The sequence below is a fragment of the Mauremys reevesii genome, linkage group 11 (genome assembly GCF_016161935.1).
Source record: "Mauremys reevesii isolate NIE-2019 linkage group 11, ASM1616193v1, whole genome shotgun sequence".
Lineage (NCBI taxonomy): Eukaryota > Metazoa > Chordata > Testudines > Geoemydidae > Mauremys > Mauremys reevesii.
In genome coordinates, this window is record NC_052633.1 from 65,491,896 (window position 1) to 65,516,892 (window position 24,997).

Sequence of the window (24,997 nt, forward strand, 5' to 3'; positions counted from 1 at the left end):
CAAGCTAAAATGTCCTAGATGTACCTGTCTCTGAATCCCTTCTTTCCTCCCACATTCCAAACACTGCCCATCCCATCCCTGCCTGTGCACCCCATCTTACACTTTAATATAGACGTATGGGTTCGTGGAGATTGAGTGTTTACATGGGAAAGGTCATCCCCCCCATCCCACAATCAAATGAGGAGATCTCAGATTTGCTTAAACTCAGAGACATAGAGAATCATAGAGTTTAAGGCCAGAGGAGACCACAGATGATCTAGTCTGACCACAGGCCACCAACACCACCTAGCACCTATCCGCTAAACCCAGCAACCAAAATTAGATCCACACAGCAGACTAGCCTATTATGTGCCACAGGCTGAGAATAGGGGGGAGCAAAATGCACTAGTGCCTCAGGTCCCTGCGATGGTAGGGGAAAATGGCCCTGACTAGTGTAGATCCTAGCAGAGAGCTCCTGAGAGCATAAAGTCTGCCTGGAAGAGGACAAACTGAATGGTTCATTGACTTTTCAGAGGATCAACATAAACATCCAAATTCTGCTCACAGATGCTGAATGCATGCAACACCTATTACTTTTAATGGGAATTGTGCATATGCATTTCTGAGGACAGAACTGGATTCAAAGTTAATGGTTCAGATCTTTGGCCAACTGAAGAAGTTAATTTGTTCTTTCTGACAGGATTTTCAAAGTGAATACTTTAAAACACTTTTAGGAACTACTATCAAGTAGATAAAGAACCTGTTATTTTCATTCCTGCCTCCCTTGACAGTCTATGGGCCAGAATCCCAGCTTGTGTAAATCAGCACAGCTCCATTGAAGTCAAACAGGAATAAGGCAGTTTCATATACCTTCCTGGAACAGGCACAATCCGATATACCCTCCTGCCACAACATGGTGTCAATCATACTTAATAATATAGGACCTGATTCTTCTCTCACACTGGTTTTACACCAATACACCTCCATTTACATGAGTGGAGTTAATCCTCATTTATACTGCTGTGAGAGGAAAATCAGGCCTGTCACCGTTTGGAGTAGGAGACATTGGGAAAACATGCTGTTGAATGCCTTCAAACTCAGACCCTGACCTGGGTGATGTGGGGGGGTTAGTACTAAGTATTTTGGCCTTTGATCAAAAACATGCGCTATAGGAAGCTTTGTTTGACTAGCCAAGGTTTTTTTCTACCTTTCTTTATTTAGGGGGGTTTCTTTGTGATCTATTTGGTATCTACCTACCTTTAAAACAAACAAACAAAAAAAAAAAACCTTTGATCCTAGAGCTCTTTCAGCCAAGTTCAGCTTGACCTGTATACATTTGACAGGTGTACAGTATAAGATCCAGGAAAGCAAATGTGATTGTGAGGCATGTGAAGATGGAGGTGAAGTTCAGCTCCCAGCATGGCTGACTCAGCCTTTCATCCTCTCAAGCTAGACAAATTGAGTTCCATATAGTTTGGTGTATGGGAGTCTTTAAGATGAACCTTTGAAAAACAAAGGTCCTGCCTGCTCTGCTTAGATGTTACAGATACCCTGGTTCTTTCCATAAAAAAGTGTTGGCCTCCGTGTTTGCCAGGACTGTGGTGCAGTGGACTGCATGCCAGAAGTTTGACTGCTAAGATTCTATTAGACTCCTTGTGATTGGCATCACAGAAGAAGTGAGTGTAGGAGGGACTGAACAAAACGAAGGTGATGGTCTGTCAGACTGGATTAAAGAGGTTTGACCAGGGTCACTCTGGCACTTGGGGCAAACCACTATGGAGACCTAGGTCAGGTGTAACAAAATAATAAGGGTTTGTTTGGCTGTCACGCTCTTCAGGCAGGGCACCACAGACTTAGGCTGCAGCAACAAGTAAGGCTCTGATAGCAAACAATCTCATGTCAGGCCTCCCTTTCCTAAAGGTAATAATTGGAGATATACCAATCTCCTAGAACTGGAAGGGACTTTGAAAGGTCATTGAGTCTAGCCCCATGCCTTCACTAGCAGGACCAATTTTTGCCCCAGATCCCTAAGTGGCCCCCTCAAGGATTGAACTCTCAGCCCTGGGTTTGGAAGGCCAATGCTCAAACCACTGAGCTATCCCGCCCCCATCTATTCCTCAGGGAGGCTCCGGCAGGCGGCAGACTCTCATGCAAGTCACTGGTAGCAAGTCTCACCAACAGTCATACATCAGCTCTGACTTCTCTCAAGGAGGTGCTGACAGGCAGTAGTCTCTCAAAAACATCGCAGGTGGGGCGTCAACTTGTGTCCTGCATCATCCTACCTTCCTTCAAGGCAGTGTTAACGGGCAGCATGCTCTCAAGCAGTTCCTGGCCCCTGCCAGGCCTCTCTCACAGAGAGAGCTGGATGTCTGTTCTTCTTCCTGTTCTCCCCCAGCTGAGCTGTGCTTTCCCCTTCTAATACCTCCTTTCAAATGCAGGTAGAGTGGGCAAGGCTGATAGCACCCAGAGCAGCTTAGTAGCCTTTTCATGGCCAGTGAAGGGTTTGTATTCCCCATTACTGATAGGCAATCCGTGCATTGGGCTGGCATGAAGAAGACAGAGTAACACAGTAGGTAAAATGGGTGGACATGACATCAAGGGTGGCACGTTTGAAAAGAGAAGGGTGGAATAAGAGACATGATCTGAGCTATAAGCCAGGACAGACTTATTTAGGTCCAAGATGGTGTGGATCAGAAATCTAAACCTTCTTTATTGTATACAGGTTGTTAAAAATAGTTCATTTCAATAGGTATGTCAGATGGGCATTAGGCTCAGTCTCATACAAAATTCCTGATACCTAACATGTTGTAGGGTACCAGAGAGGTCAAATTACTAAATCCTCAGTGTATAAGTCATCGTTTATCCTATTACAGCTACTGAAGCAAGCCAAATATTTCAGTTCCAGCTGATGGAGCTGTGAGTAGGACATGCTGACTCCCACATCATATTTTTCCAGCATTCTGAGTTTATTGGCTTCACATCAATGCTCCCCTCCGACTGAACTGTCTCCTATTCCAACTGAGGAGCAACTGCCGCTCAGTGTTAACAAAATCTCTTGTTTTCTCAAGGCTGAGAGACTCCGGTCACTGTCAGGCAGCACAAACTTTTGTTCCTTTAAAGAGCTGCCAAGAGAAGACTGCATTTTTAGACCCTTTCTGTAAATTGTAAAGAAAAAAGAAGAGTTGTTGAAAGCGATGTTATTATGCAGCTGTTTTTAAGCTACGACTGAGGCAAAGTATCTATTCTGATGATGTTGAGAGGGCAAGAAGACAAGTTCACCCCAGCTAACTGGCAGTTCAATCCAGCTTTCTATTTGTTATAAAATTTCTTAGCAACACTTCATAAATTGCAAACAAGCCTAAAAGTTCAGAAAAATAGGAGATCACTCATAAAAAACATAGTCTTATTTTTAAGGATATCTTTAAATAATTCTCATTTTATTTTGGACTGTAAATACTTCTCTTTTCCCATGTGAATGTATTCCTGGTAGAAGATTAACTGCCCTGCACTATGGTGCTTGATGTATCTGAAACATGACAGCCTGATGAAAGAGGGTTAGTGTGTGCAACCCCTACTCACATGGATGAGCACTTCCACAGAACGATAGCCCCACTGGGGCAAAGGGTGTATTTTCACATGAGTAAGAGCCCATAGGATGAGTAATGGCTCTACATTCTGGCCCAGTGTAAGTAGAAAATACAAAATCAAGAGAAATCTGTCATAATTCTATGGCAGGAGTAATAAATATCCTGTTTTCTGTTTGTGCTGGACTTTCCCTTGACACCTCTAGCTGCCTTCTGAAGCAAACATTATTTTCTTCTCTGAGACCAACATTATTAGCAAATAAAATCTCAAATAAGCATCTTTATCTGCATGAACACCTGTAATTTTAAGATACTCACCAACTTATTTGAAAACAAAACCAATTTCCCTTATCTCAAAAGACCAAACCATGGCCCTGATCCTGCAAATGGATCTGTATGGATGGATCCATGCAGATCCCATCGATTTGGGGCTGTGTATGCACACAAGAGCATATTGGCATAGATCCATCTGCTGGATGTGACCCCCTTCCAGGCTAAAACAGAGTGCCTAACGAAAACAGGATTCAGTTGTATCCTTTTCCCAGCAGGAAGTCGAAGATCACCAACGGATGTCTCTTAGCTCATTGCAGAATCTAGTGGTGTGCAATGATTAATGAAAAGCAAGATGCCTATAAACCAGGAAAGCCCCCTCCTTCCCTCCTAGTCCCTACCCTGCCCCACTGCCTCAAAGGCAGAAATATTTCAGGAGTGGATTGGAACCAGCAACCTCTTTGTCATAATGTGTAACAAACATTTATACCTCTTTCTGGGTTCTGCATACCTCTTATTTTGTTAATTTCTGAAAGTTAGAAAATGTAACATTACAATATAATGTTTATTTGGAATGTATTAATCTATGAAGGAGTTTCTATTGGGAAAAACTTCAATTGAGACTCCATCTGCAATTCCTGAGGAGGTTATAGGATATTGTACCAACAATGATTACCATGTCTAAGCTAACCCCACAACTGAATCCTAGTTGAGGAAGGCCTTCCAAGAGGCAAAAAACAAAACAAAACCCAGACTAGCTGCAAACATTATGAGGACTTTTACAGCAAAAGACTAGCAAAAACAGCTAATACACACTACATTTTGCAGAAAGAGGATTCTTGGCACATTCAGATAAAAATGGACATCTGAAAATGACAGACTGTTAAATGCATCTGAAGAAACTTCAGTCTAAAAACTACATATTCTACTGTGTAAATGAATCCCACAGCCTATAGGATAATAAAAAGTCATATAACATACCTGGTCATGCTCCAGGTTTGCATATGAAACCTTAGGAGAAAGTCTCCAGCCATTCAAAGCATGGGTTATTATGTAAGCATCAAACACATCCACTCACTGGGCTTGACATTAACTACTGAGTGAAAGGAAAGTGCATAAAAATACTGAAGAGACAGCCTCAAAGCAATATTTGTCACCTGAAGGAAGAATGCCACTTACAACCAGTAATCAAAGGCAAGCCATCACTTGCAAGCAGAGTGGATTTGGGCCTAAAAAGCAAAAGTATCATCTACAGGCAGACTTCAAGTCTTTCCTAGTTAAGAAATTATTAAACTATGTTATTTCCCAGAAGATATACTCCAGAACTTGATCTCAAAAGGAAAGAAGAAAAAACTTTTGGAGATGCCCCAACTACCTTTATAGACTTCTAATGGTGAGAGTAAATGAAATTAAAAACTATGGGGGCTACTACAATATTAAAATAATAGTAAGGAATTTATTGAGTTTGATTAATATTAATTTGGCCTACAGCCCTTTGTTCTTACAAAATATAGTCTGGTATAGACCTGTATTATGTATATGCATGCAGACATATACATACATATTTCATTATCATCACTACTCTCCTACACACAAGAATCCTAAATTTATCCATAGAATAGAGATAGTCCTGGCAGCTGCACTGCAATGCAGAGAGCAAGGCAGTGCATTACTGTACCAATGTACCTCACCTGTGACTGGGGAGGATCACCTGTAGGGGAAAAGGAGTGTTCATTAAGTCCTAAGCCTTTCTTCTTAGATTACCAATAAGGGAATCGATTTGTGTCAATTACAGTAGTAGTGGTGGTATTGTTGATTTAGACGCTTGTCCACTAGGAACCAGATTGAGACTCCCAAATTCACTGCATATAGACAAAGCAGCCATGAGATAAGTTTGTTTTAGTGGTTACCAATGTGGTTGTAGACAATTTTCCAACTCACTGTAACTCACCTGCTCAGCCTTCTGGTGAAATACAGCAGACATGGCTAGGATGGTACTGCGCTCATCCAGAGCTGCAGCAAAGCTCTTCCATTCTTGATCCAGCTGGGTAGAGATTTGTTTAATTTGCTGGGAAGCGTAATGGCCTGCCTCTGAAAGCCTGGATGCAACCGACATGATCCGATTGATGTTGACGTAGGCATTCTGAAAATTAGGAAAAAAAATGAATAAACAGAAGGGAGAAACATGGCCAATCTGCATCTTCATTACAAATTCAAAACACCATCAGCTGGAAGGATGCAGAGAAGTTGGGGTGAGAACTATCAAGCAGCCTTTTAAATATGCATGAGTTGTAGTTTGTAGACATACTACCTTTCATTCTAAAAATAAATCCCACAGGAATATTTTAGCACATCTACTCCATCATCTATTTCCCCCTCTCACACACACACACACATTTTATTTATTTAGGGAAAATCATCTGCCATACCTGAGATGTCTGTTATCCAATTAGCTTCTTATCATTTCCCTCTCTCTATCTTATTCTTGGTATTTCAGGTACATTCATTCACAATTCTTGGTGTAAATTATAATTGCAGAAATGTTTACATTCTACATTTCAAGAGATCAATTAGATCCCTTAAAAGAGGGGTGTATTGTCAAGAGATGGGCTGATACAATTCCTTATGGAGAAGTCCTATAGAATTTTATAGGGATTATACCAGTATTGTAGAGAAATTTAAGAAGCTATATGGAAATTGCAATAAAAGTTATATAGTTTAATGAAAACTATCTTTTCTGTAGATTTTTTTTAACCCAGCCCATAGCAGGGATAACATTTTATATTACATTCCAAATGTAGAAGAGTTTAAAAGATTTATTGAAAGCTTATCATTTTCTGTTTGTTTGATGGGAATTTTCCATCAGGGGTTGTACTCAGCTTGGAAGCTCTGAAGAGTCACTTTGTTATCAAATGGAATTTCATGAAGCCATTACACTGCAGCATGATACCCCAATGTTTCATTACAACATAAGCCTCATAACAGAGAATCAGCACAACAATATATTGATGCACCATCAAAATGCCAGTGTCAGGACACTGGATAGCAACAGCCTTATGGCTTTCTGGAACTTCTTTGATGCAATCACCTCTGTCTCCTTCTGTTCCTCACTGACAGTTGGGAGAGGCCCAGCAACTTAGGACTCTACCAGTACTCTGTATTCTCCAGCTCTCTTAACAAAGAAGAGGTGGGCTCCTGTGACAAATGTAGCCTGAGATCTGGAAGTGCATTGGGAACTCCAGTCAGACCTGAAGAATCTATGAGAGCCACAGGATGAGCATCACTGGTCTAACAATTCCACAACTGGGAGGAATGCAATTTGAATTTCTTGGTCACAAAATCATGACTGACTGATTCAAGGGCTTAACATGTACATAAAATAGTCTTAGGTCCTGATCCTGCAAACACTTGAGGTCATGCATGACTCTATGTATAGGAGTAGCCCCTGGTGATTTCAGTGGGACTATTCACATGCCTGAAATTAAGCACAAATTAAGTATTTGCAGGATCAGGACCTCGGTATGATAGAGATGCATAACTTCAGTATGAATATACAGCATGCATAGGTATTAGACAATTTAAATGCAAATCAGCTATTAATATAATTTGTGCCCAGTTACATATAGCAGTACAGCATATAGTAATATGGAGCCATGATGGCACCAGCTTCCATTATAAGTCTTATTTTTGGCCCCTCTCTTTGCTGCTTCTATGGCCTTGGCTTGTAAATTTTGCTTGGCTTGAAAATATCAGAGTAATTCTAAAGGCAAAGGAGATTTATTCATTTATCGGTGCAGTTGGAAGAAAATTGGTAAAACTGGTTTGGCGTTATAGTTACAATTTTAAAATTGCCATGATTTGGATTTTGACTATTGTCCACTATGGAACGTGTCTTTGGGTCCCTCTAGCTCAAAAGCTGTAATTAACCTGAGCAGTGAGGCTTGCAGCAAAAAGACTTCTAAATAAGCAAGGCTTTCTTCCTGAAAATCCACATGGCTGTGTTCCAGTCAAGATCAGCTTTCAGACTTTTTAGGCTAGACCTTCAGCTGATCTAAATCAGCATAGGGTGATTGTAATTAATAGAGCTATGCCATTTGCACTGGCTGAAGACCTGGAATGTTGCTCTTTTTTTTTTTTAAAGACTAGAAAGTTAGTGCAGCAGTTTGGATTTCATGTAAAGAACGAACCTTTCCTACCACACTTGGTTTTATTTCCCTGTAGAATTATATCAGTACTTGTAACGTAATGAGCATGACTGAATGGAAGGAAAACAACTGTGAATTCTTTGGTTCCCAGTAACTACAGTATATAAATATATTAAATAGCAGAGGGAGAAAAGGTTAGATTGATTGAGACACAGCAGATGTTCCTAATATCTGATTTTCCAGTTAGGGGAGATTTATATATTTTTATATCTATCTATTTAAATGAGGAATTTCATTAACAAAACTGGAAGAGTACCAATATGTTCTACAGCTAACTAGATACCTTCCACAGCTCTCCCTACTCCAGCAGGGAGCAGCAATTAAGTTTGGAACTCATCAATCTATACCCTTATGCCCCAATGGACTTTGAGAGCTGCCAACAGACAGTGGGTCTCAGCAGGTTCCCCTGTCATTCTCTACATCAGTGTTTCCCAAACTTGGGACACCGCTTGTTTAGGGAAAGCCCCTGGTGGGCGAGGCCAGTTTGTTTACCTGCCGCATCCGCAAGTTTGGCTGATCGCGGCTCCCACTGGCTGCAGTTTGCTGCTCCAGGCCAATGGAGGCTGCTGGAAGTGGCGGCCAGTATGTCCTTCGGCCCGTGCTGCTTCCTGCAGCTCCCATTGGCCTGGAGCAGTGAACCGCGGCCAGTGGGAGCCGCGATCAGCCGGACCTGTGGACGGGGCAGGTAAACAAACTGGCCCGGCCTGCCAGGGGCTTTCCCTACACAAGCGGCGGCCCAAGTTTGGGAAACACTGCTCTACATGGTGAGCACCAGGTTGGCAGGGCTCCAGGGTACTCTATAAAAATTACTCAGGAGGGCCCCATAAGCCCACAGGGCAGAGAGAGGGAGAGGGAGAAAGAGAGAAATTGAAACTAAGATTTTAAAATCACTTTTAAAAAGGACTTCAATGGCATTTCTATATATAGCAATGTCATGTTGTTAACGTCCTATATATCAACCACTTCCAGAGCGGAATCAAGTGCTGAATATCACATTTGTATATGTATGTCCTTAAAAAGCTCCCATTTCTAGCACAGCAGGGACACAATCCATCTATGATATTTATATGGCTAGAAGCACAGAAAGTAAATGCCTTGCCCAAGGCAACACAGAAAGTCCATGGCGGAGCAGGGAATTAAACACAGGTCTTCTGAGTCCCAGGCTAGCACCCTAAGCACTGGCCCATTCTTCACCATGTCAGATGCTATTCGCATGGTGCAATACTGAATACTGCTCAGCCAGGGACTTTGATTGTGGGGTGGGGGGGGAGAGAATATTCTGTGTTTGGAGGGAAGTTGACAACTTTTCTCTGTGTTTGAGGTAAAATGGGACAGGGATACAAACCACTCCTGATCTAGTTTTTCAAAACCAAAACCTAAGTTCTGCAACAACCCAAATTACTCTTGCTTCCTACTAATGGGAAAACACTGGAACCATTTTCTTTAATCTTCACTTCTCCTATCTCTGAACCCTCAGCCACAGCCCGGAGCTCCTTCCTGCACCACAAATCCTCATTTGCAGTCCCACCCCAGAACACATACCCCCCTCCCACACTTCAGAGTGTGGGAGGGGGCTCCAGCTGGGGGTGCAGGTTCTAGGGTGGGGCCAGGAGTGAGGGGCTGGGGGTGCAGGGAAGGGCTCCAGGCTGAGGCTGAGGCATCTGGAGTGTGGGAGGGGGTGTGGGCTCTAGGCGGCATTTACCTCAGGCGGCTCCTGGAAACTTGTCCCTCTGGCTCCTAGGCGGAGGTGTGGCCAGGCACCTCTGCAGGCTTCCCCTGCCTGCAGGTGCTGCCTCCGCAGCTCCCATTGGCCGCGGTTTCCAGCCAATAGGAGCTATAGAGACAGAGTTCAGGGCAGGGGCAGCATGCAGATCCCGTGGCTGCCCCTACACCGAGGAGCTTGAGGGACATGCCGGCAGCTTCCTGAGGGCTGTGTGGAGTTGGGCAGGGAGCCTGCCGAGCCAAGCCTTTAACGGGCCGGTCAGCAGTGCTGACCAGAGCTGCCAGAGTCCCTTGTTAACTGGGCATTCTGGTTGAAAACCAGATGCCTGGCAACCATACAATCTCCTCAAGTGAGAATACTTTATTGCAGGTTCATCTTAGTTTGTATTGGGGGTTACAGATATGATCATTTATGTAGTTAGGACATGATCTATTGCTGGCATTGAAGATCAGGGCCAAAGCCTTGTACAGGTAACAGAAACAGAAGTACCAGAAACTGGGAGCCGGGGATATGCTCACAGTGGTCTTTGGCATTGAGGAGATGCGTGGTAATATTCTGTACCTGAGGTTGCACATTTCTGGCTGCTGGCAAAATATGATCATAAGTTCTCAAGGAGAACTCTTGCATGTCATTCTGCAGATGATGACCTCATCGGGTCAGTTTCTCCACAACTATGGAGAACTTTTTGCCACTGGAGTGAGCTGTTAAAAGAAGAGAAACTCCCTGATTTGCTGGAAGTTTCCAAAGTTTAGAGAAAAATCTGTAGACAATTAATTTCCTTTAATTCTTGTGATTGCTTCTGGAAAGTCTGCAACTATACATAAAATGTAAGGTTTCTAGTGATGCAGGAAATAATTTAACCAAAGCTTGTTTATAGCCTAGTGTCTCTACAAGAGCCCGCACCTCCAGCACCTCCAGCCAGAGCCCTGCCTCAGCCCAGTGAAAATGGGCGTGTGAGCGAGGGTGGTGGAGAGGGAGCAATGGGGGTGAGGGAGATGGAGTAAGTGAAGAATGTTTCTCATAGGACACCTTTAATATCTTGATTCCCATTGTAGCCTCTGTAACAAAGCCAGTGGCTTGATGCAGAATTATATTGGATGGCATTTATCTCAGCCTAATACAGAAGGCTATAGTTCATGTAAATGATAAATGGCAGGAATTTCCAAAAGATGCCATTAGCCTTTACCAGATAATTGTAATGCATTTCAAATGTATTGTGACTCTCTAAGGACAACATGCATCTCAGTTTAGTTTCAGATAATTAACTCCTTGGCAACAGAAGGGCTGACGATTCCACCACTGAACACAGCACTGTTAGCATGTGTTTTTCAGAAAGCGATGACTCACCATTTCATGAGGTAATGAATATAGGCATAAAACAATCTTGGTGGAGTAGATATGAATAACTTCAATCAGAATAAACAGCATGCATATCAGGCAATCCAAGTGCAAAACTACAATCAATCAGACTTGTGCCCATTTAACTAGGACGTTGTGGCTTAGGCTAGCAAATCAACTAAGTTAATGGGATTACTAAATATAAACCAGAGCTCGATGTTTTGTTTTAGTGAACCATGTTATTACATTGGTATAAATATTGTACTACTGTAATAAAGACTAACATAATTCATATTTCAGAACTGAGGAAACAGAAACAAACGTGGCATGATTCACTGGGGGAAAAAAAAATCTACATTTACAGTTGTTTTTTCAAGAAAAATACTGAACTTCAGTTTAGTGCCTGAAATTTATGGCTCTTCCACTCTAATCCCCCTCACACACTATACTTCTTCTGTGGAAGAAGTAGCATAATAAGAATAAACAGTGTTACAAATAGTTTTTCTATAAAAGGAAGTTGGCCCATGTCAAGTATATAAGAATGTATAGGGAAGAGTGTGTGTGAGAAAAGGTTTAGCCTGAGAAAGACCCTTCAAGTATATTTTTCAGCTGAATTTAGAAGATTATTATAACTATTATTAACTTGGGCCTAAAGTGTGCTAGGAACGTCACAAAAATATGAGCTTCAAGATCCAGGACCCAATTCAACTTCCCTTGAAATCAACTGGATTCTTCCTGCAAAATTTAGAGCATCCCTCAGACTATTCTCTCCTTCACAACCTTCCTCAAAGCCCATTTTAGTGTGTTGTCTATAAGAGCTCCACCAATTATAGTGCTGTCAACTCTCATGATTTTATCACCAATCTCATAATAGTGGGTGTTCTTCTTAAAGCCCCACTTGGTAGAACCGGGCAAACTACGGCCCACGGGCTGGATCTGGCCCACCAAATGTTTTAATCCAGCCCTCGAGTTCCAGCCGGGGAACTCCAGCCGGGGAGCAGGCTCCACGCGGCTCCCAGAAGCAGTGGCATGGCCCCACTCTGGCTCCTACGTGCAGAGGGAGCCAGGAGGCTCCACTCTGCACGCTGCCTTGTCCTAAGCGCCGCACCCGCAGCTCCCATTGGCCGGGAACTGCAGCCAATGGGAGTTTCAGGGGCGGCGCCTGCGGATGGGGCAGTGGGCAGAGCCACCTGGCTGCAGCTCTGCATAGGAGCTAGAGGGTGGACATGGCCACAGCTTCCAGGAGCCATTTGAGGTAAGCGCCACCCAGAGACTGCACCCCTGAGCCACCCCCCATGCCCCAACTCCCTGCCCCAGCCCTGATCCCCATTCTGCCCTCCGAACCCCTCGATCCCAGCCCAGAGCACCCTCCTACACCCCAAACTCCCCAGCCCCACTGCAGAGCCCACACGCCCACCCTGCACCCCACCCCCCAGCCTGGAGCCCCCTCCTGCACCCTGAACGCTTCATTTCTGGCCCCACCCAGAGCCCACACTCTCAACCAGAGCCCTCACCCCCTCCCACACGCCCACCCCAATTTTGTGAGCCAACCATACAATTCATGGCCCACCATACAATTTCTATTCCGAGATGTGGCCCTCAGGCCAAATAGTCAGATTATAGGAAAAGCTCAGCTTTCATTTAAAAATATAATAAGGTTTCTAGCCCCCATAATTGTAGAGAAAAGCTTGAAAACATGACCCATGTGTATGCTAAAGGCTCAGAAACTAGGAGGTAAAGCAAAACAACCCCACATATATTATCAATTATTATTTCATGATTTTTAAGCCATCGGGATTTTTTGGGGGGCTGACTCATGATTGGGGCTGGGAGTACTGTAATTAGTGGGAGGCAGGTTGAGGGATAGCCAGGTATTCATGTTTATATTTCTAAACTATAAGTTATAGTGTTGGTTCTGAAGCTTACAATGGTGGGAACATTGCAAATGGCAAATAGATGATAGGATGCTAAAGAAAATGATGCAAACACAATTAAGGTCAGTCCAACACAGAGTCTGACCATGGACTGGTAGGACATTGTAGGCAGGGACATAACCAAGCTAGGCTTAATGGATGTCATGGACAGGAATGCCTGGCAACGTTGTATTGCTCCCTGTGTCTGTAAAGATCAAAAGAAAAGAAAAAAAAAGTGGGTTCTCAATCAAGGGGATGGCAAACAAGTTTAGGGGTGGGGGGTGGTCACAATCACTCTCCCTTTTGTGATAAATAGTTGAGACTGGGTTTCTGAAACTTTTTCCTTTTGCAACATGGGATTATGGTATGAAAAGGGCTGAGAAACACTAAATTAAAGTAAAAAAGCAAATGAATGTGTGTATAAAATATGTCCATTGTGACTACTTTCCTCTCCCCCATGCATCATGTATTATCCTGCAATCATGTAGACACACTAGTAATTTTAGGCATGCGAGCTCAGAGGGACAACTGATGTGTAAAAAGTAATTCACATACACAAATGTTGTCAGAATGAAGTCTTAGATTGTAAACTCTACAAGGCAGGGACCACGTCTTCCTGTGTGTTTACACGGCACTAACTACAACACGGCCTCGATCCTAACTGCAGCCTCTGGGCATTAGTGCAATATAAATGTTAGATAATATGCATAAGTACAAAAATCCATGTATAAATTCAACTGTTATTTTCAGGCAGTCTCCCCCAGAAAATCAAACAGTATCACCTGCAACTGAAGTGCTATTCACACTATAGGTCTACACTATCACTTAAGTATCAGAGGGGTAGCCGTGTTAGTCTGGATCTGTAAAAGCAGCAAAGAGTCCTGTGGCACCTTATAGATGCGGTCCCATGCATCCGACGAAGTGGGTATTCACCCATGAAAGCCCATGCTCCAAAACTTCTGTTAGTCTATAAGGTGCCACAGGACTCTTTGCTGCTTTTACTATCACTTAAGTTAATCTAACTTACATCGCTCAGGGGGGTGAAAAAGACAAGTTATAGCAACCTAAGCACTGTTCACACCGGCGCTATGTTGGCAGGAGACACTCTCCCACCAACATAGCCTCCGCCTCTCACAGAAGTGGAGTAATTATGCTGACAGGAGATCACTTTCCTCTTGGCATAGAGCATCTTCACCTGATGCACTATGAGTAAAGCTTTAAGGCTTCTGTCAAGTGCCAATGAGGCCTTCAGCTGTAAAGTATGGGCAGCACTGACTTATGTGCCATCTCCTGGAATCCTTCTACAGGTTCTTTCTGATTTGGTTACAGTCTCTCTTTATTTTCCCATCATGTTTTTATTACCACCTGACACTTTGATGATTGTCCTATACCTAACTTCACCTGTCATAGTTTATCTGTTTGAATGTCAACATGCTAAAAGCATTTAAAAAAAGATTAAAAAGAAAAGCAACTGGGAAATCATTTATAAGGGAATTAAAGAAAACCCCCAAAATGAATTAGGGTGCATTATAGTTATTTACTGTATACACTGAAAACTTTGTACACACACACACACATGAAAACACACCCTCCTCCATCAGCTGGGATCCTGTTTGTTTAGCTCAGATGAGGCTGATAGATAAGGAATATGCAGAATATAATATAAGGATTTTGGAGTATTACACACAGTATTTTCCCCCTTTAATTGTGCTTTAGTTTTGGTACAGTAAAGGGAGGGTAACTTGAGAGTTGTTATTATCATGCATGAAGTGGTATTAACTTTTCATCAGAGACCCTTCCATGCTGTGGAAACTCCTCTTGAGGGCAGGGTCCCAGGGCAGCAAAGGGAAGGTAGGTTAATTATTATTATTATTTTTTTTTTTTTACAGTATTCTGCTGGGTGATAGTTTGTTATTATAAATTTAGCAACAGCCAGGACTCCTAGAGTCTGTGTTTTGACATACTTTTGAATTAAAATCACAATAAATACATAAACATACATAGCACCTCTTATCCACCATTGAACTTCAATGTTCTAATGAGCACACAGCATGATGGTTTAGTGAAAAAAATAACTAGCCCGTGAAAAAGGCAGGGGGAATTTAGGTCAATGGAATATAATTACCTGAGTTGGAATTTGACCAAGACACCAGGGTTTCAATCCTAATCTTATGAAAAGTGCCATGTGGTCTTTAATGACCACAAGTGGTCAGGATCTCTGTTTTACATTTCATCAGAAAGGCAGCAGCTCCAGCAGCACAGAGCCCTCTAGCAGCATGCAGGGCCATGGCTCACTAGTGACTTATGCCACAAGCTGAAACAACTACAAATTGCTTGGAGGTCTCTCATCCCAGTGCCAACCTCGCTTGACCCTGCGTCACTTTACAGAGAGCTAACAGAAACACAGCATGAAGTGGTTGGTTGACTCAGGGCATTTTTTCTGTAGCTGACAGTTAATATTCAGAGAGAGAGAGAGAGAGGATAGGACTAGTCCTATCCTATGCCATTTTGATAGGGTGTGTGCATTCATTGTTCTAAATGAGCACAATGATCAAAATGTCAATACATTCTGCCCCAATTTCTGCACTGAAAGCATTGCAGCTTGCAGACAAATGCTGTATACCAGGGAAGACCAAGAAAGAAAGCAAGGCACTTCCAAATGGAGGACGATTCATTTTTTTTCACCTCAGGTAATGATGAGTTGCATCCAAAGTTGAAATCAGCTAAGAAAAAAAACAAAATCTGATTCTGGACACAACTGACAGTTTGATTAGAGTCTCCTCTTTGGATTTTTGAGGAGCAGCCATGTGGGGGAAGAGAAATGTAAATTATTAAAGCACTAAGCTAGAGTTCTACTGAGTCTCATTAATTGCATGTCAAGAAAACGCCAAACCCTTAAATATACTGTATTTGTTTTCCAAAATGTAAACAGCTCCACAGGACTGGCCTGGTTTTAAATCACAGAAATAATCATATATCAGCATCAGGGTGGACAAAGTAACTTCCCAGAACAAAGTGCTGCTGCCACACGCCCAGCCTGACCTTTAGTTCTTCACATCTCATGGGTCTACAGTTCTCTTTTAAGTGGAAGTTCACTCCTGTCCCTTCCCCCCCCCACACACACAATTCATAGTTACAGTGCGTCTCTGAACTTACCATGGAATTCATTGCAAAGTGATTATGCTGTGTCTGCAAGTCGAGGGCATGTTGGTAGCTCACTCCAATCTCTGTATGACTCTGCAGGAACAATTCTTTGTTGTGGCTGATCCAGTCAAACATCTATAGAAAGTTCACACAGGACAAAGAAAGTGAGTCAGGGGAGAAAAGAGTAAGATCAAGTGCAAAATACAAATATGAATGTTTCTGACACAGATTTACGCTAATGACAAAAAAATGATGTAGTACCGCCACAAAAAACCATCCCTATCTGAATACAGTGACTCAAACAAGGACAAAATTTAAGTTAAGTTATTACCACCTTCTCTATGAACAGAATGACAGGTTAGGAAACACACATGGCAAGCCTGTCTCTCTGCAAGCTGATCCCATTGTCCTTTCCTATCCTTTGTTAGGAGTTTCATAAGTAGAAAGACTACAGTGACAGGGCCTAAATTAGAAGTTATTCCATTGACTGATGTTCTTGTGGTTCATAATGTTACCAGAACCCAGGAATGGACCACTAATCTTTACAGAAGAATGATTTGGTTTTCTTTTTCCCCCCCTTTCTTTGTAGTGTATGGATAAGCTCCCCAAATCTTTCAGCTAAAAACCAAACGGATGTTTTACACTGATTTTTATTAGTACTTGCTCTCCCCAAAACCAAAGAGCAGTCTTGCTTCCAAACATTAGCTTACAGTGAAACACACATACACATTTTATTTAATTCTATGGTCCATACTCCTGTCAGCTTCTCACTGCTCTTAGCCTCATTTCAAAGGAAAACAGACGTTTAAGTAGTTTGGTATGTTGGATCTAACTCTAACAAAATTCAGTGCATCAGTTTTATTAATCTCTATCTATTATTCTATAACACCTGACATCCAAGGAGCTCATTTATGAATTAAATATCACAAGTTAGCTATTAGGTAGGTAAGGATTATAATACCCATTATTCAGATGAGTACACTGAGGAATAGAGAAATTAATTGACTTGTCCAATATTACACAGTCTTTTTTGGAAGAGCCAGAACAGAATCTAAGTGTCCCAACCCAACGTCCCGAGCCTTAATACACATATACTCACACTGTACCATTGCACAGTATATATCACCTCAATCTTCACAGATAGAGGAATTGAGTATGTAAAGGTTAAGTGATTTGGTTAAGGTCTAAGCATATAAGTGGAAAAACTGGGACTAGAACCCAGCACCCATGTCTGGGATCTATAGTTTAATAAAAATTAAGACCCCAGAGGACATTCTGTGCTAGATTACAGCTCCAAGTTGTGAGCTAGGGCCATTAAGGCCTGGTCTACACTAGGAGTTTATGTCAAATTTAGCAGCGTTAATTTGACTTAACCGTGCACCCGTCCACACCAGGAAGCTAATTAGTTCGACCTAGAGGGCTCTTTAGTTCGAATTCTGTACTCCTCCCCGATGAGGGGAGTAGCACTAAATTCAACATGGCTATGTGTGGACGGAAATCGACCTTAGTAGCTCCGGGAGCTATCCCAGAGTGCACCACTCTGTTGACGCTCTGGACAGCAGTCCGAGCTTGGATGTTCTGACCAGCCACACAGGAAATGCCCAGGGAAAATTTGACACGCTCTGGCGTCTTGTGGATGTTCTGCAGGACCGCAGGCAGGAGGACTGAGCCCCCCTGCACTGTATCTGCAACTGCCCTCCCCCGCTACAAAGTCCCAACCCCCACCTCACCCAAAGTAACAAGAAGGAGGGGCGACAGGGGCCGTGAAAACTGTCACTGCACCCCTGCAGAGTGCACAAATACAAGAAGGCTCTCATTCCCTAAATATTGAGAAGTCCTTCCCTTCCTGGCTCACCGAAGCCCCAATCCCAGTTTCATCCCCTAACTGTGTAGTTGATTATTAAAAGTAGTTTGCTGTTAATTACTATTTCTGTCAAGTTTTTCTACAGAAGACTGTCTGTGAAGGGGGGGGGGTTGTTAATTGCATAGGACAGTCACCTTTACCAGGGTACAGACATGGGGGCAGGATCAACAGCAGGTCACACACACAGTGCAGTCAGTAGGCACCCTGGTTGGTCTGGGAGGTGTTTTCCACGTTCTCTGTGGGTGGGGGGTACGTGACTTTGTGGCATGGGAGGGCAGTTACAGAACTTATGCAGCGGTCCTTGTCCCGGACCACAGAGCCACGCAGCAGGGGAATCTGTAACCGTCCTCCCCCACCACAAGGTCACATGCCCCCGCACAGAGTCCTGAAAAGGAGGGATGGCAGGCTCCGTTGAAACAACCAGTCCGGCACTGCAGACCGCTCTAGGAGCAGGAGCCTATCATTCCTCGAGTGTAGAAGCGGTGTTAACATCACTGCACACCCTACCCACCACAGTCTGCGTCCCTGTTTCAACCCTTTAACGTGAATTCATTAATAAAAAAAATGTTGTTAATTAACAATGTTCCATTAACTTTATTTTTAAACGTGTGTTGGAAGGGGGGAAACGTGGTGAACGGGGTATGTAACCGCAGAAGAAAGTCAACAGTAACTGAAGCAGGGGCAGGTTCAGCTTCTCTGTAAAGAAGCTGAACCTGCCCCTGCTTCAGTTACTGTTGACTTTCTTCTGCGGTTACATACCTTCCCACAGTGCACCGCTTGCCCCATTAGTGTGGGCTCACAAAGTCGAATTAGTGTCCTTGGTGTGGACACACAAATTCGACTTTGTAAGGTCGATTCCACAAATTCGAATTAAGTTAAATCGAACTAATCTGGTAGTGTAGACATATGATAACACTTCCTCCCATGCCAGACAAGTCCTACCAAACCAAATGGTTTTGACTTTAATTTTACTGACTATAAAATAGAACCCTGGTTGTTTTTTGTTTCCCTGTAGAATAAATTATAAACAAATTGGAAGTCTTCAATTTTGTCTGGCACTGGTTAGGCAAAAGATGAACTCAGACTTTTTCCCCACTAAACCCTGTTTTATTGTTACATTATCCTCCCAACCCACTCTCACATAGTTTGTCTCTTTTGTCCACCTTTTATGTCCTTTTTGACATGTGGAGTGAGAGTTCTTTAGGTCAAGGACTGTCTTGTTTGTTAAATGTCTGTAGAATGCCTAGCACAATGGGGCCCTGATCCAGGATCCTAGTCTGTAATAAATGAATAATACCATATGATCTGCTTTACAGGAGTACAGTCTCAGTACAGTCATTTGGTGGTGCTGAAGAGGCATGACGTTTTACATTGTTGGGAGTGGGAGGGAGGCAAATTAACAGCTTAGCTACACCAACCATATGCTCAAGCGATTGCTACAAATCTTTGTTATCACTGATGTGACCTCAGATAAATACTAGCATCAAATCAATGGAACAACAAAAAGTTTGACTGGTGACACCTTAAGAACAGAAAGATTCTAGCATCAGTGTATTATACATTATTATTATTATTTCCCAGGGTCAGGTCTCCTCAGCCTGTGCACATGTATTGGCATGAAGAGATACAGACATTTAGGTTGAAAATAGATTCTGTACATACACCTCAAATTCCTCTCCAGTGAAGTTGGATTTTGCTCTAAGTGCTCATTTCAACATTAGGATCTGTTCTAGTCTCACTGTGTAGAGGATTTACACAAGTAACATTTAATACCCCTGTGACAGTCCACGCCCCTAGGGTCAGGGCAGCATGGCCCGTCGGTCACAGTCTATAAAGCAGCCCTTCGGGACAGTCTATAGAGCTGCCCTTTGATGCTCTGCCTGCACGTCTTCCACGGACAGCTGTTGGGTATTGGCAGGCGCCTTCCCCACCGTAGATGTCCCCTCCCCGGGGTCTGACTCCAGTGTGCGTCCAAGCAGTCCCCTCCCTGGAGGCGTAGCCCCTTCCATTTGTGGAGCGGGGTGTTGATACTGCTGGAGGACCTCCCTAAATTCTGGCCAGTCTCGCCCCAGCACTACAGGGTAGGCCAATCGGGGGACCACGCCCACATGGAGGATTTGCTCCCGCTGGCCAATCTCAATCCTCACCCAGGCTGTGCGGTTAAGGGCGGATGTCCCCATGTACACACTTTAGGTGTATCTGTTCCCCTGACAGTCTAAAGTCAGGAACCAGCCCCTCCCGTAAGAGGGTCTGACTGCATCCCGAATCCACAAGGGCATTTGTGAAGGTCCCTTCAACCCGCACAGGGACCACTAACTTTCCTGGCCCCCTTTTCCAGGCTCTTTGGCCAGCAACCCAGACTTGCCCATAGTTGCAGTCCATGAACAGGCATTCCCTCTGAAAATGTCCCTCTTGTCCGCGCTCCCAGCAGCAATTCTGGCCTTCTGAAGGTCCAGGGCCCTCCCTTGGTGGGCGTCGCCCTCCTTGTGGGAGCCAATCCCTTCAAATCGGAGTCTGAGTGGCCCTGTGCCAGGATTCGGGGCTGGGAGGCTTAGTGGTTGTGGAGCAGGTGTTGGGCAGAGGTTCCCGAGCCTCCGCTCCCCGAGGGCTTCCCTTGCCTGGCCGGTTCCTCTGGCTCAGAGTTCCTGATCCCCGCTGAGCTGCCTCAGCTGCCAAGTAGTCCTCCATCAGGCTCACGTCCACTGACAAGGTCGCCAGTCGGTGGTGTTGCACCCATTCTTTTCCTCCTGCCAGGAGGATCTGGGTGAACTGTTCAAGCGACACTATCTCTGCCACCTGGGGCCCAGTCAAGCCTTCTGGGTTCAACCATCTCCAGAGATCCTGTATTCGTTGGGCCATGGCCCGAGGTCGAGCCCCAAGGAGGTATTGTTCTTTACGGAGGCGCTAGTGGTACGTCTCTGGGCTAATGCTGGTCTGGTCTAAAATGGCCACTTTCACCTGGGGGTACTCCAAGGCTCAAGGTTGCAGTAGGCAATCTGCGCCTGTCCCGTCAACTAAGGGGCTAGCATGGTGGCCCAGTGCTCTGGGGGCCACCGAGCAGCAGTGGCAACCCACTCGAACGTGACCAGAAATGCCTCGGGATCGTCGCCTGGTCCCATCTTAGTGAGGCAAATTGGTAGCCCCACTGAAGCCTCTCCAGATCCTACTCCCATGGGTGCGGAGGCTGGGGCTCCCAGCGGGCACAGTACAGTTGCCATTTGTTGGACTAGGCGTTCCTGTTGCAATTGTTGCTGGGCAGCCAACTCTCGAAGGAGCTGCTGCTGCTACTGCTGTTCCTGGTGCTGGGTCATCTGCAACTGCTGCTGGCTGGCCATCTGCTGCATCACGTGAGCCTGTTGTCGCTGCTGGGCCACCTGCTCTTGCTGATTCTCCAGCATCCACTTTAGAAACTTCTCTATATCCATCTTGGATGGCGATGGGGCTCCCGTCGCCTAGATTCCCTCTACTGGACCTTTCAGCAGGTCCTGGGTGATGCACACATTCTCCACCACACATGACGGTCCACGCCTTTAGGGTCAGGGCAGCGTGGCCCATCGGTCACAGTCTATAAAGCAGCCCTTCAGTCTAGGGCAGCGTGGCCTAGCGGCCAGAGTCTATAGCACTGGGGAGCCCCTTATGGGGTGTGGCAGCCCCAGTAGGGGGGCTCGGGCCCATCCGACTCCCCCAGGCCCCGACCCAGGGCCCTAACAGTGGCATAGCAGCTTGCCACTGACTCAGCGGGGGGGGTCCTACCGAAACACGCTGAGTTTCCCCAGTGGGGAGGTACCAGTCTGTCACCCTCTGTGGGTCACTTCCTACCAGTGTCTGTGTTGGGGTTTCCCATGAGATGTCAGGTCCTCTGTGTTCGGCAGGGCCAGTTGTCTCCAGGGGTTCCTCCAGTCGCCGGGGTGCAGGCAGGCCATGGACGGCTTCGATTCCCAGTACAGTCAGGGGCTGTGGCTGGCCCTCCACCGGAGCTTCCCAGGCAGGTCCTTCCCCTGCAGCCTCCAGCCCAGAATGAGCTAGGCTCCCTCCCTTTATACTACTAGAGCACTTGGAGCATGCCCAGTCTTGCCAGGGAGGCGGGACTTCCACTGTCAATAACATGGGCTTAACCCTGTCTGGCCTAGTGCGGGGTAAGCAGACCCCGTCACAACCCCTTACATCAGAAAGAAGAATAAACCTTACCTGACGAAGTGGGTATTCACCCACAAAAGCTCATGCTCCAATATGTCTGTTAGTCTATAAGGTGCCACAGGACTCTTTGCTGCTTTTACAGATCCAGACTAACACGGCTACCCCTCTGATACTTGAAACCTTATAAAAGCTCCAGTAACACCAGATTTAGAGCTGTTACACTGACCCCTGCTCCAAAGATGAGTCCCTTACAGATTAAAGCTATCAGCCCATTTAAACCAACCTGTCCCCTTAATGTGTTATTTTACATTAATTTATTTGCAGGAAGAGATTTTGTACCTTACCTTGTATTTTACATTTCCTGATGGAAGTTATTTAGGGAGAGATTCAGATCTCCATCACAGCAGCGTAAATCCAGAATAACATTGTTGACCTCAGTACGCTCACACCAGATTTACACCACTGTAACAGAATCTGGCCCCTCACTCATTATTTCAGACTGTGAAATTGACCTGGTTCATTATGGGATGTAGCCACAGTTTTCAAGACACCTTCAGTGATTAAACAACCTAATGTAATTCAATCTAAATCTATCTCAGTGCCTCATTAAGAGTTAATACAATTTGAGTAAAAAAGAATTTAACGCGGTTGTGGACTCAAGAAAAGTATTACCATAAAACAATATATATATTTCAAGAGTAAAGTTCACGTCCAAACAACAGAGTTTTATCTCTCTGTTTAGAAACCAAACCAGATTTATCTCAAGCAGATACATGTTAAATGTGAACATGTTTTTAACCAAGCTAGAACCATTTAAGGAAAAAAACCTGGCTGAAAGCCATTGAAAATAAATAAATCTTGTATTTTATGCACAGCAATCCTAAATGGAATCAACTTGAATTTAAATGATTAATAAAACAAAACAAGAAGTAACTGATTATTTCTGGGGGTGAAAGAGTGCTTTCTTCATCTTAGCCAAAATTGTATTATAGAACAAGGATCTGGGTTAAGTTAAGCCATATTTATGAACTTTGAGATAGAATAATTGATTAGGAGAAAAATTAAAATTGAATACATGAATACAAAATGTATCCTTTTGCCTCATTTAATAAATCATAACAAACAATAGTAATTGAAAAAGTACCTCAGGAGTTTTGAGCTACACACAATCATTTTCTGCACTGCCTTCCAAAAACTGTTCTTCATTCATATTCATGGACAGCCGCAGGATTAGGAAGGCATTCTCAACTATGTTTCAGATTTTGACTATATTTATGTTACTCCAAATTACTTGCAAGGCCAGTTCAAGCTAAGCTGGGTCTCTGGCAAATTATCTCAGACTCATAGACTCTAGGTCAGAAGGGATCATTATGATCATCTAGTCTGACCTCCTGCACAATGCAGGCCACAGAATCTCACCCACCCACTCCTGTAACAAATCCCTAACCTATGTCTGAGTTATTGAAGTCCTCAAATTGTGATTTAAAGACCTCAAAGTGCAGAGAATCCTCCAGCAAGTGGCCCGTGCCCCACCCTGCAGAGGAAGGCGAAAAACCTCCAGGGCCTCTACCAATCTTCCCTGGAGGAAAATTCCTTCCTGACCCCAAATATGGCGATCAGTTAAATTCTGAGCATGTGTGCAAGACTCACCAGCCAGCACCCAGGAAAGAATTCTCTGTAGTAACTCAGATCCCACCCCATCTAACATCCCATCACAGACCATTGGGCATATTTACCTGCTAATAATCAAAGATCAATTAATTGCCAAAATTAGGCTATCCCATCAGACCATCCCCTCCATAAACTTATCAAGCTTAGTCTTGAAGCCAGATATGTCTTTTGCCCCCACTACTCCCCATGGAAGGCTGTTCCAGAACTTCACTCCACTAATGGTTAGAAACTTTCATCTAATTTCAAGTCTAAACTTCCTAGTGTTCAGTTTATATCCATTTGTTCTTGTGTCCACATTGGTACTAAGCTTAAATAATTCCTCTCCCTCCCTGATATTTATCCCTCTGATATATTTATAAAGAGCAATCATATCTCCCCTCAGTCTTCTTTTGGTTAGGCTAAACAAGACAAGCTCTTTCAGTCTCCTTTCAGAAGACAGGTTTTCCATTCCTCGGATCATCCTAGTAGCCCTTCTCTGTACCTGTTCCAGTTTGAATTCATCCTTCTTAAACATGGGAGACCAGAACTGCACACAATATTCCAGATGAGGTCTCACCAGTGCCTTGTATAACGGTCTCACCAATGCCTTATCTTTACTGGAAATACCTCGCCTGATGCATCCCAAAACCACATTAGCTTTTTTAACGGACATATCACATTGGCGGCTCATAGTCATCCTGTGATCAACCAATACTCCGAAGTCCTTCTCCTCCTCTGTTACTTTCAACTGATGTGTCCCCAATTTTTAACCAAAATTCTTATTAATCCCTAAATGCATGACCTTGCACTTATCACTATTAAATTTCATCCTATTACTATTACTCCAGTGTACAAGGTCATCCAGATCTTCCTGTATGATATCCCGGTCCTTCTCTGTGTTAGCAATACCTCCCAGCTTTGTATCATCTGCAAACTTTATTAGCACATTCCCACTTTTTGTGCCAAGGTCACTAATAAAGAGATTAAATAAGATTGGTCCCAAAACTGATCCCTGAGGAACTCCACTAGTAACCGCCTTCCAGCCTGACAGCTCACCTTTCAGTACGACCCATTGTAGTCTCCCCTTTAACCAGTTCCTTATCCACCTTTCAATTTTCATATTGATCCCCATCTTTTCCAATTTAATTAATAATTCCCCATGTGGAACGGTATCAAATGCCTTACTGAAA

At 44.0% G+C, this 24,997-nt stretch overlaps 1 protein-coding gene across 17 annotated transcripts in view; it reads right to left on the minus strand.

Annotated features, from left to right (window-relative positions):
- The window catches only part of KALRN (kalirin RhoGEF kinase), a 737,748-nt gene that overhangs the window by 367,650 nt on the left and 345,101 nt on the right, over positions 1 to 24,997 (minus strand). For all 17 annotated transcript variants that reach the window (XM_039493997.1, XM_039493996.1, XM_039493992.1 and 14 more), the window contains 2 exons: positions 16,169 to 16,291; positions 5,785 to 5,976 (listed from right to left, as the gene is read on the minus strand). In XM_039493997.1, the coding sequence (XP_039349931.1) occupies positions 5,785 to 5,976; positions 16,169 to 16,291 (315 nt within the window). The remainder of the gene's footprint in view (positions 1 to 5,784; positions 5,977 to 16,168; positions 16,292 to 24,997) is intronic.